Genomic DNA, 12756 nt, shown 5'->3' with positions numbered 1-12756 from the left:
CATAAAACGTTTTTAAGAAAATTCACCTTACCAACATATATTTACGCAATTATTGTTATTATTACTTTTACTTGTTTATATTTAAGTGCAATTTAGGAAATTATACATCGTCGGTTTAAGTTCATCCTTTGATTAAACGGATTGGCACTATACTGTACCAAATGGTCAAATGTTAATTAAAAATAAGAGTTAATTAATTACAAATATTTATAGTAATACAATATATTAATGTATACAGCTTCCTTTAAATCTGTCCTCATCTGATTATACATATGAATTTTCTTATTTGTTTTTTAGTGCAACAGTCTGCATAGGACGTTAATCTCCACAGTAATGGTTCTCAAAGCATTTTTGTCCAGAACTTTTTTTCCATTGCCTGATTCCCAGCTTTCTGAGATGCTCCTTCAGTTCCCCTCCTTTTAGGTCTGCCTATTATCCGTCTACTCTCCTGTCACTCCTTCTACAGCTTTTTGATTCCTCTGTAAAATGGATTAAGATAACGTATATTTTTAGATCAGGACATTACTGTTACTTTTACTAATTATTTGATTATTAAAATTCTATATAAGTATTTAATTAAAGGGACTTCATTTGTTTATAATTTAGAATGGATTATTATTACAAATAGGTATATATTGGCTATTAGCCATTCAAGAGTGGAATTCCTTTTAACTCCGTGATTCAATTTTTAACAGTTATAGAAAAACTCTAGCTTTATCTTTTTCTATTTCATTGTGCGTGTGATTTGAGTAGGGTTTGCCAGGTCGAGTGATGATTATTCAAAATAAAGAGCGTAGTAAAGATAAAACAAAAATAATTGGGAACGGAGTTAAATTAAAATGCCTGTTTACTAACATTTATTAAGCCGTAATATAAACTGCATTTTTATATTAGCAGAAAATATTTTATTGATAAAATTTGGCCAGCATAAGGGTCTGTGACGTGTAATAGAATGTAAAAAATATTAATGAAAATTTAATGCAGTAAAGTTATACTTAAATGATATCAATTGTTTCGAAAGTACAATGGATTCTTTTTCTAATATCTTCTGTAAGGATACATTAAGACACTGTTCACAGGGGAATGTTCTCGGAAAACTTAATAGTAAGAGAAATCTTTTATAAAAATCGCGAAAAATTAGAAACCAATTTAAATAAAATAAGCTTTTAGAAAATGTTTCTAAATGGCTGAAATTATACGAGCTGTAGTATGATTGAAATGATAGGTACTTGCTGATTTGTGTACCTTTTGTCGTTTAATCAACCCTTATACTTAACTTTTTAAACTGTAAGTTTTTGTTAAGGAGATTTTTGTACCTTTTAGAAAGTGTTAATTATAGTTTCATAGTCCTATGGCGAACAATATTTAAACTTCATAGACATCTCTGAATAAGATCTCTCTGCGTACAGTTTGCCTTTAATCTGCAACATAATGTAACGGACCCCTCATCCTTTTACAACCTGGGCTTGGGACCGGCTTCGGCGGACTTAGTCCGTCAGTTAGTTTTAGTCACACATAACAAAAAAGTACAATTGATGTAAAAAAAATAATTATATAGAACAAACCATTCACAGTGAGGAGTATTTATTAAACAATATGTATTTAGCTTCCTCTGAATTAGGTATGTAATCCTTCTGACAACTGCATCAAACAGAAAATTAATTTTGGTTGGGCAATTTAAACTTTTCTGCATTATTAAAAAAAAACAAAAAACGAGCGTAAGATTTAAAAAAATCGGAAAAGAAGTTGAACAAGAACTTTTTAATTTAATGTTTATAGTCATCAGCTGTGAAAGATTCATCTATAGGTACGTAGAATTTCAAAAATTTATAAATATAGACTAAAATTGTTCAAAATATGCAAATTAATAAAATGAAGAAATTAACTTATAAATATCGTTGAATATGACATAGAATTTGTTTTAATCGCAAATATAAATGTAAATTACAATGAAATATATTTCTTCTTTGAAAAGGATGGACCATTTCTTACAATAAAACAAAATAACATTAATGTATTTTCATTCACATCGATGAAAAAAAATATTTCGGGACAAAAAGATTCATTGCGAAAAACAAATTTTATATCAATGATTTTTTTAACAGAAACATGCACAAACAGATTAATAATATCATTAAATAAAAATCACATGCAGTCAGTCCAAATGTCCGTTACCTGCTGGCTCTCTAACGACCGAAATTAAAGATTTTAAATTTAAAATACATCGGGTTTGTTTTTGTTTTCACATTGTTTTTGTTTTTAACATTAAAATGTACGCGTCTTTCAATCCCGGATTAAATTTAAAATTATAATTAATAATCTCGTCATTTAGCAAAGTCCACGAATTATTTTGACTTTTTATCGCGCAAACATAGTGACCGGAATTAAGGCCCGAACCGTAGTGATAAATCACGGACGCCAGTGAGAAATTAAAACCGTCAATTTTAACATTATTTTCATCGAAAGAACGGATTTCATTTAAAACACGATTTTCTTGATAACGCTTTAATATTACAATGAGATAATCCGATACCGAATTTAATTTACTTCGAATATAAATTTTATTTTCACCGCATTCTGAACACGTGATATCCGATAATTTATAGTCCAATAACGTTTGAAAACTAACCGGCTCGTTATTTTGGACAACCCCGAATTCTAGGAAGTACATTACTTCAGGATTAGTGGGAACGTCATCCCAATAACTATTGCAATTGAAACATTTTCGAACGAATTTAACTGTACAATCAAATAACTTGCTCGGAATGTTATTTTCTGTAACTAAAGCGTTTATTACGAACGATAGAAATTCTTGCGCGTCTTGCTGAATATTAGCGTTGAAGTTTATGTCGCTATCGTGAGCAATTAATTCGCGGAGTCGTTTAGTATTTGATTTGTTAGTACCAAGAGTTATTCCGGTTGTTAAAATATTTAATAATTCGCAAGTTACGCTCACTGTTTGGTAGTTCTCGCGAGTTTTTGGATCCGGAAATCTTATTTTTATATTATTGGACAGGTTATTTTTTAGGTTAAATTTAACGAGATCTATATTAATCAAACACTGTGCAACAACATTCGCGTAACATGAAACGCCGTCAGAGTTGGTTAAGCCAAATATTTCCGTTTTCGAACAAATTTCGCGATTATCATATGATTGAGGAAGGCATTTTGTTTTTGTTAACTTGATGGTGGGGGAAACGCAAATATTATTATTCGCAGTATGCAAACATGGTGATTGGATCATTTTATTTAAACGACGGTATTCATTTATCGCGTCCGTATCTGCTTTTATTTTTGACGAATCGAAATCAATTAAATACAAACCGTTTAAATTAGTGACCCGCGAGAGAGCTACATAGTGCATGCCCGGTGCAAACACTTCTTTACCTAAACTCGTGAACAAACAATCCAAGGTTAAGCCTTGAGATTTGTGGATGGTTACCGCGTACGAAAGAGACACCGGAAATTGTTTCCTGTGCACGTAAATATTTTTTATTAATTGAAATCGCGCTTGTACCCTTTCTAAAGTAAAGGGTTTATTATTTACGACGACAATTAATGATTCAACGAATTTTCCTTTATAAACAAACCGTTCCACTACACCAATTGTTCCGTTTACAATTCCGTTAGCAATATCAATGTTTCTTTTAATCATTATTTTAGCGCCCACAAATAAATTTATAGTTTTAGATAAATTAGCTGTGCGAGAGACGTCTTCCGAAATTTTAGAAATTAACAAGTTCAAATCTTTTATTTTTTTATTTGACAATTTGGAATTATAATCAATTTCATCGATACTATCAATTGTAACTATTTCTTTCGCGAATTTATCAGAATAAAGTTTATTAAAAGTTATACATTGAGCTTTAGTCGCGAAAAGACATAACGGATTTTTACCGGAATCGACTAATTCTTTATAGCTTTGAATTACATTATTTAAATCGTTATTTGGCAGAACACGTGAGTTTAATAGTGAGATGTCTTCTTCGCAGATATTACCCGACCGAATATTGAGCAAGGTATTTATAAATCCGCTTTTATCATTTTTTTGTCTTACGTTAATTTTTAATTCGTCATATTCGAACATCGACCAAAGATCAACTGAACCGATGGATCCGAGTTTGGATTTACATTCGATGCGGGTTAACTTTTTAAAAACTTGATTACCTTTAACGGGCTGCAATTGTAACAAATCTCCGAAAAGTAAGATATTAAAATTACCGAAAGGTTCATTATTTTTGGCAATTTCCGTCAACCGAAGATGAATATAAGCAAAAACGAGACTCGAAACTAAACTAATTTCATCGATTATCAATAATTTCATATCTTTAAGTACGTGCCTAATCGCCCGACAACTTTCAACGTTTAATTTATTATATTCGGCGGTTTGTTGGTGCTCAACCGGGAGCGACAAAAGCCGGTAAATGGTGACGCCATTTACATTATATGCAGCCAGGCCGGTCGGAGCCGTTATAGCCACTGAAACAGTGTCTTTCTTAGGCGGAAATGTATTGTTAATCCAAACTTTTAACGCTTTTAAGAGGTACGATTTACCCGTACCGCCTACACCAGAAACGAATAATTTTATTTGACTATTGCATTTATTATTACTTTGGTCGATAAGTGTCTGAGTTATTTTATTAAAAATCCGGCTTTGATCTTCGTTTAAATTAAATTTATTATCGCGATCGTCAATACTGGTATACATCGCCGCGCAAACTTCCAACATCGCCACGTCTGCATCCTGCACTTCTCGGATAATATTATCCTCTTCTAAATTAATGAAATTCTCTTCTTTGAATTCCGCAATTTTACTCTGAAGTTCTTTGATTCCTTCTTCAATCATAATTAATTTATCGTGATAAGTCATGGCCTGTTTTAATTCCGCGGAATAATGGTCAAACGCTTCTTGGTACGTCCGAAAACCTTTTAAAATATCCGATTCATTTCGCCACGGTTTAAAAAGAAGTAAAAGGGAATGATAATATTTATTTCGGTCTTGTTCTGTATTTAACGTTTTGTACATCGGATGTTGAATCACGTAAGGTTTGCCGCGCTTTCTTAAAATAACATTATTTTTTAATTTTATTCGGTTTACGGCTTCTAATTGATCGCGGGAAAGATCGTAATAACGACAGAAGTCGTATAAGTTTAAATTTTCTAGATCGTCGGGTCGATTCGGATAGTAGTCGTCTAGCCATGACTTCAAATATACTTCCGTGGAATTAGCCGGCATATTTTGTAGTTGGTTATACGGTTTTAAACATCGTTTTCTATTCTCGCGAAACGTGGTGCTGACATATCTCATATCTTCCGATTTACCGTACAAATGATGCCCGAGTAACCGATCCACTGTTTCGTATAACCCGATCTGCCGATGCGTTAATTTTTTTAATCCTAAACTCCACAACGCTTTTTTATTCGATTCTTTACATATATCAGCCCACAAATCTTCTAATTCCGTTTTTTCATTTTTCGATATATAACTAGTTACGTAAATAACTAATCTCAAATCTCCGTCTTTAACAAATTGCACGTCAACGTTAAACCCGCCGGAAGCTAATAAAAGGACAGGGTTGTAGTCGTTAATGCGTACCTCACTTCTCTGTCTGGGCAAGTCATAAACACGTTTCGGACCGAAACCTTTAACTCTAGACGCGATTGTGGAAATTATGTCATTAATTATCAATTCGTCGGTAACTTTACGCGGAAATCCAAACCGACATTTAGTATACATTTTTTGATTAACGCGATATTTACGTTGACAGTACGAGTTACACTTATGCAATTGATATTTCCGGACAAACGAGTGCAAGACAGGTGACTCTAAAGGATCCGGTAACCGAGCACAAATATATGTGTTAATAAAATCGGCAACCTTTTTAAAGCAATCGTTATTAATTTCCGGACTATCCCGAATCCACAATAACATGTGGTAATGCGGCGCCCCCCTTTCTTGATATTCTACGCGCCAAAAATAGTGTTCCACGAAACCTAATACCGGATTTATTTTATCGTTTATTAGGAACTTGAACATATTTCGGATGAGACGGTGATAATATCTGCATACGCTAGTCGGATCTAATGCACATAACTCCCCGGCGGACATTTTCTCCACGTTAGGTACGTCTTTATTAATTTTGACAAGGTACTGCAATAATTCGGAATGATCATATTCTGCACACGACAATGTTACAAAAAAAGTCGGCGCCCCAAAATCGCGTGTCATGGCATTGAGTTCTTGACGTCGACGTTGCCAATACTCTTTAGTACCTCGCAACGAACTAAATAGATTGATTAATTGTTGTTCTAATAATTCATCGTTAACGGAAACTTTGGTCAAAATATCATTCACCGTGTACGGTTTGTAAGCGCGAACGTTTAACAAGTGAGCAATCGCCCCGCCTAGGTATTTAAATTCACTATCGTTTAACAAGTGAAATAAATAACAAGGATCCCGCCGAAACCGCCCGTCTTTATTTAATATTCGCGTTTTACGGTACTCAGCGTCCGACAGAGGAATATTTCTATTTACATCAAATTTTCCGAACCTGCCTTTAGGAAATAGATGAGGAAATGTTAGGTAATCTAAATTTTTATCGAAAACCGACACGTACTCTCCCTTCATTTGTTGCATTTGATAAGATTCGATTTCGCTCGATTCAACAGCGTTCATATTTATCGGATGAAGGGAGTGAAAAGTATAAAATCCGGTTTTGTAAAAAGTTGTACTGTCTACTTTCTTTATGGAAGCCCCGGATACATCCTTAAAAGTACATTTATTATCTATATTTCCGTTAATATTCGGTAACAATTTTACATTTAGATTTACGTTCGCGTATAACGGGTTAATTTCTTTTAAAGCGGCAATCGCTTTGTAAATTTTATTCGCGCTCACTAAATCTTGCCATATGACTCGGTTTTGTGTAGGTACGCCATTAACCAGTACAACCACTTCATGATTTTGGGGCAGTTCGTTCGGAAGAAGGTCCACGTTTTTCTGCAAAGGGAGGGGTAAATAAGTGACGCGACCCTTTAACCCTTTAAGTTTTTCACTGACCGCAATTTTCCCTTTCTTCGGCTGGAGACGAATAACACATTGAAACGATTTAACTAATTGGGTCAGCATCGTTTCGAAAATATTCAGCTTACCAACTTCTTCTGGCACGGGATCTACTTCTAAACAGTTGTACGCGGCGCGTCCGGGAATACAATTTTGATTCAATTTTCGAGCACAGTATGTACAAATTTTAAGACCGTCACGGTGAATATTATCATACTTTTTATTAACATAATCAATTATAGCCCGCCATGATTTGTTATTATACTGAAAATTAATGAAATCTTTTAGCTCCTCATCGTAAATTAACATATCGCAACAAGCGCAGAATTTTTCCGGAAAAGAAGTTACTTTACTTTTTAACGAAGACAAGTTTTTCTTATATTTATTCAAAATGTATATTTCGTTAGTGTCGCAACTAGTGGAAGGTACATATTTTTTAAATTTGTTGGTGTCGATTTTAAGATTCCCGAGGAACTTTTTTAAATCATTAACCGACTGTAAAATAGATTCGACATTATTCGCTTTATTTATACACGATGTTACACGATTAATTTTGAAACAAAGATTACGCATAGTGTAAATCTGTCTTTTAATGTTCCTAAACGCGGTGTAATGTACCGATAATTCCGATAGAAGCTGTAAAAGTGTACTGCATTTGAAAATGCTATTGTGTGAAGCGCAGTGAATGGTGTGTCCTTTTTTATTGAGATGTCTGTATTTACATGTGTTCGCAAGCTTTTTGATTGACATTGCATTCATATTGCTTTTTACAAATTCTACTAATTTATTTAAAATAGTGCTCATACTTGGTTTTGAAAATTTACATGTGATACCGCAAGGCCATTCTACAATATTATCACCTTTAGTAATGTACTTTTTAAAATTGTGTCCGTTCACGAAAACGTTCTGATTATCAGCGAGTAATATATGTCCGGGAGGAATTACGCTGTAAGAAGTTTCGTAGAAATACGGTTCAGAATGTATAGTGTGTTTTTGTTTACCGCCGAAAACTTTTACGATATTTTTAGGGGTTAGAGTTTTAATTTTATTTATTTCAAACTTATTAGCGGCCTCGTCAACAACGGCTTTTAATTTTTTATTTAGATACCTGAAGAAAGAGCGAGCGATTCCGACTAAATGACTACAATGTTTTATCAGGTAATAAAACTCGGTGCGTTTGGTTTTATTTCTTACACTCCGATGTTTATTAAACTTACGATTCCGTTTTAATGTTACAAACAATTTGTTTATTAGCGCGCATTCGGCTTGAAATGTATTTATTTTCTTTCGCGTCTGCATCCGTTTTTTTAATAAAGTTGCGAATGAAGCTGAGGGTTTATTTACGTTTTGACGAGTCAAAAAGTACCGAATATTTTTTTTCAAATTAATAACAGCCCGATTCTTTTTATCATACTCTTTTTGTCTAGAGTTGACTTTGATTCTTTTCATTTCATTATATTCTTTTTGTGTTTTAATTTTTTTCTTGCTGTTTGTTCTGTCTTTTATTTTTTGTTTCCTAGCTATACCAACTTTATGGGCAACATTATATATTCTTTGTTGTTCCTTTATTTCTTCTTTATGAGCTAAATTATACCCACTCTGTTTTTTCTTTATTTCTTCTTTATGAGCTAAATTATATTCACTCTGTTTCTTCTGTACTTCCTCTTTATGAGATGAATCATACTCTCTCTGTTTCTTTTTTTTATCATCTTTATGAGCTAAATCATACAGCCTCTGTTTTTCTTTTATTTCTAATTTTTGTCTTAAATTATACTGACTCTGTTTTCGTACGATTCCCTCGCGATTTTTAGCGTAGTACCGTTGTTGCTTAGTTGTGGCGAGCGTCACAATAGTGTTTTCGAGCTCAGCAGTGCTGTCAATTGTCTGTCTAATACCCGTTACTAAATTTTTAATTATTTGCTTTCTATTTCGGTATTTAGAAGGCATTATTGTAAATAAGTATAATAATAAATGATTAATAATTAGTATAAAATATATATACTTAACGTATTTTTTTTCTTATACTCTGAAAACAAAAACGAACAAAATTAATTCTTAGGTTCACAAAGAAAAGTAAATTTTGCTAGATACAATAAAAATTATAAAACCTCTATATAGAAGTAATATTGGGAATATTATAATTTCATGTATGAACAAAAAAGTAACTTTTAGAACATTAATTGTCTACACAACAAACAGTTATGGGGGAATAGCAATTTTTAGTATTCCAAACTTAATAAGCGTTATGGGGTAAAACAGATTTGTGACTTACAAAAATCATTAAAAACCCTAGAGGAAAATTACAATGTGAATAAAAAATCTGCAATTCATAAAAACGAGAATGAGGTACAGTGACAGAGAAAAGACCAAGTTTATTGAACTTGTCAGTAATGAAAATAAAAGAAGCTATTTCCAAATAGTAAAATAAGTTCTGCATAGAATGTAATCCATCATTGATATAAGCGACTATTCAAAGACTAGCTAAAAAGTTAGGAAAGTTAGCTGTTTAAAATAAATAATATGAACCCCGACTTCTTTTCTTAACGCAAATGTTTAGAAATTGTGTAAAAAAAGAGTTTATTCAGCGTTAAGTATGTTCACTGCAACCAAATAATACTTTTGAAGTATGCCGCGTGTCAGATCTTTCTCGACATTGCCTACGTGTTGGTAAATGTTCAAATAAACATTGTTAATCTACATGAGTACATGAATTTTTCTAAAGAAGCGAGAAAACAAAACAGAAAAAGAGGGAAATCCTTTCAGTTAAGTAGTGTACCAGGAACCTTCCAGTTGAGAGATTTCATTTGCTAAGTAACAGTTGGGGTTACCTAACAGAATTATAATATGCCTGCTTCTTGCGATTTTCGTGCAGTAAAAAAAGTAAAATTGAGGCAAGCCTACCTAGCACCCTCTTCATATTCATTTTTTAATAATTTTTTTAAAGACTATTTCCAATAAAATCTGTATATTTAATGTATGTTTTCTAGAAAGTACCTAAAAATGAACAACATTTAATTAAGTTGGTACTTTTGGAGGAGATAAATAATATATACAATAAATACAAACAATAAAAAAAGGTTTCAATGCAAATTTACGTTCTAACCTTCATTGCAAGTTGATTATCAACTAATATGATTTGTGTCAAAAATTTAAAACTATCGGAAAACTTTCCTCACCACTAGCAGGCAAACATAATGTTGCAAGTTATTAAAAAAAAAAAAAATCCAAAAAAAGATAAATAAATAAAACGTTAATTAGAAGATGTGCATCACAAATCTTCAACAAGCAGATAATTACTTTCTTTTGATCTAGCTACGAAAGCAATCCAAGAAATATTACTTGATCTAGGCAACATAATAACTTATCGAAACAAGAAGTTGTTTGAATCTTAAAATCAATCAGAACTATGCTCTCTTTTTGACGAGGCATCAGCAAATAAAGAATAATCAATCGTACTAAAAACCTCTTAAGTCGGCTAATTTTAAAATTATTAATATTTAACTAAATAATTTCAAAACATATACTTACAAAATTAGCAAGGACGTGTGAATATCTGTGTAAACTATATCTTCAACAAAGTTTTCTAATAAGTAATAAAATTACAAAAATTGCTAGCACTTATTTCAACAATTGTTAAAAGACGTTTGAACTAGGTCAGGTTATATCTTTACTTCAATCAATTCTATACAGTGTGTCCAAACAATAAAAGAGAGGGAAATCACGCTACTAGTACCTTTCTTTTTATTAAAAACCATTTTTATTGCTTTCACATTCAAGTAAAAAATTAAAGTCGTAGAATATATTATGTTATTAATAATTTAGTTAGGGATTAGTTGTAAATATTGTTTAAAAAAAAAATGTGGAAGTATGTCGTTACTGTGGGGTGCGCTAGTTGTTGGAGGTACTATACGGTTTAAAGACACAAAAGGTTACGTTACACAAAAATTATAATACGTTGGCTGTGCGGCTTTTCAAACACGTCCATTTAAAATTAATGTTTATAATAATTAAAAAGATTTTCAGATAACCATTAATAATAAAATTGTTGTTGGTTTGTTTTAATTTTAAACTTAATTTTGTGATTTTAATTGTTCATCCTACACTATTTTAGCCTCCTTTTTAGTCGACAAAAAAAAATACCCATTTTTTTTTAAGAAATACCCTTAACAATTTTCCTGGAAAAATATTCGAATAAAAGCTATGCAAAATTAGTTCAATAACCTAAAAATAATCGTAATAGCAGTTTTCGAAGGAATCCTTGCAAAGTGAGAAATTAATTAAAGCTTTATATCAGTTACAACTTTTGCGGGCTCGAGGGACCTCAAACAGATTTGTCTGTTGAAAGGTTAAATTGTAAAACTAAAAGGCAAATCTACTTAAAATATCGAATATAATAACAATAATAACCACAATACATTATTATCAGTTGGAGCGTCGATAATTTGAACAATTAATGTACTTCCCTTAGGAGCGTAAGAGCAGTATGGAACATTAAAGTCACGTTGAGAAGCTCTAACCACTTCTTCCTGGCAAACTTTATCAAAATCGGGTAAAGATTTACACAGCAAATAGTATTAATAGTTTTTGGGCATACATACTTGTCTTTTCCGTTGTTCAGCGTCGAGACCGACAACATATGTCTACATAAAATTTCAAATTAAACGATACTACATTCATGAAAATCGGTTCACGCGTCGATAATTTGAAACGATTACCAACTTCCCCTAAATAGGTGTAAGAGCAGAACGCAGAATGTTATGTAGGGGAGCCCTAACCCTTTCATCCTGCCAAATTTTATCCAAATCGAGCTGAGATTTACTGAGTTGTTAGTAATTCATAATTTTGGAAGGGGCCTAACTTAAATGGAGCTAACTCCTCTCCTATTCGATGTACAGCATCGAGACCCCCAAAAGGCACATCTACATAACATTCCGAAACGAATGACACCTCATTCATGAAAATCGGTTCACGCGTTTAGGCGCTACGTTGTTTACAAAAAAGGTAACAACAAGAAGAACAACAACAAGAACAAGACCAATTTTTGAAAATGCCGTTTTTGCTCATTTTCAGTAACTTTTTTCTCGTAATATATTAAATCTGGGTTTTGACAAAAAAATTACAGTTATAAAGGAGGACTTGCCCTATAATTTAAAGAAAATTTGGGAATTTTATCTTTTATAGAAAAATAGAAAAAAATTGTCAAAGTTGGGTGTTTTTCAACGTTACACTTTTTCGTGCAGTTTTTGATGATCAACCCTTATACAACTGTCCTACCGGACAGTTTTAATCAAATTCCCAACATTTTTTTAAAATTTATTTTGTAATTTACAATCTATATTCATTGTATACAATAAGTAAATAGGAGGAGAGAGTGATGAACTGGTGCGGGAGGAGAGCAGGAGAAGAGAAACTACCCAGCGGTAGCACTCTCTATAGGAGAGAGGAGAATGTGAGGAGGAAAATGTGAGGAGGAGAATGTGAGGAGGAAAATGTGAGGAGGAAAATGTGAGAAGGAGAATGTGTGGAGGAAAATGTGAGGAGGAAAATGTGAGGAGGAAAATGTGAGGAGGAAAATGTGAGGAGGAAAATGTGAGGAGGAGAATGTGAGGAGGAAAATGTGAGGAGGAAAATGTGAGGAGGAAAATGTGAGAAGGAGAATGTGTGGAGGAAAATGTGAGGAGGAAAATGTGAGG

General features: G+C 32.6%; 1 protein-coding gene across 1 annotated transcript; it reads right to left on the bottom strand.

The window, feature by feature from the left end:
* Positions 1-206: 206 nt before the first annotated feature.
* Positions 207-10733, bottom strand: LOC141450683 (uncharacterized). Its single transcript, XM_074121332.1, has 3 exons — positions 10592-10733; positions 1317-9089; positions 207-479 (listed from the first exon to the last, which is right to left on the bottom strand). The coding sequence occupies exon 2, from the start codon at positions 9008-9010 to the stop codon at positions 2243-2245; it is 6768 nt and encodes a 2255-aa protein (XP_073977433.1). The 5' UTR covers positions 9011-9089; positions 10592-10733; the 3' UTR covers positions 207-479; positions 1317-2242.
* Positions 10734-12756: the final 2023 nt, after the last annotated feature.

The sequence above is a fragment of the Rhodnius prolixus genome, unplaced genomic scaffold, assembly GCF_049639745.1.
Source record: "Rhodnius prolixus isolate KJV_2025 unplaced genomic scaffold, Rpr scaffold_8, whole genome shotgun sequence".
Lineage (NCBI taxonomy): Eukaryota > Metazoa > Arthropoda > Insecta > Hemiptera > Reduviidae > Rhodnius > Rhodnius prolixus.
The sequence above is the reverse complement of the archived record's forward strand: the minus strand, read 5'-3'. Positions and strand labels throughout refer to the sequence as shown.

Excerpts from the sequence above, each read along its gene's own strand:
- LOC141450683 (XM_074121332.1), bottom strand. The coding sequence starts at position 9,010 with ATGCCTTCTAAATACCGAAATAGAAAGCAAATAATTAAAAATTTAGTA.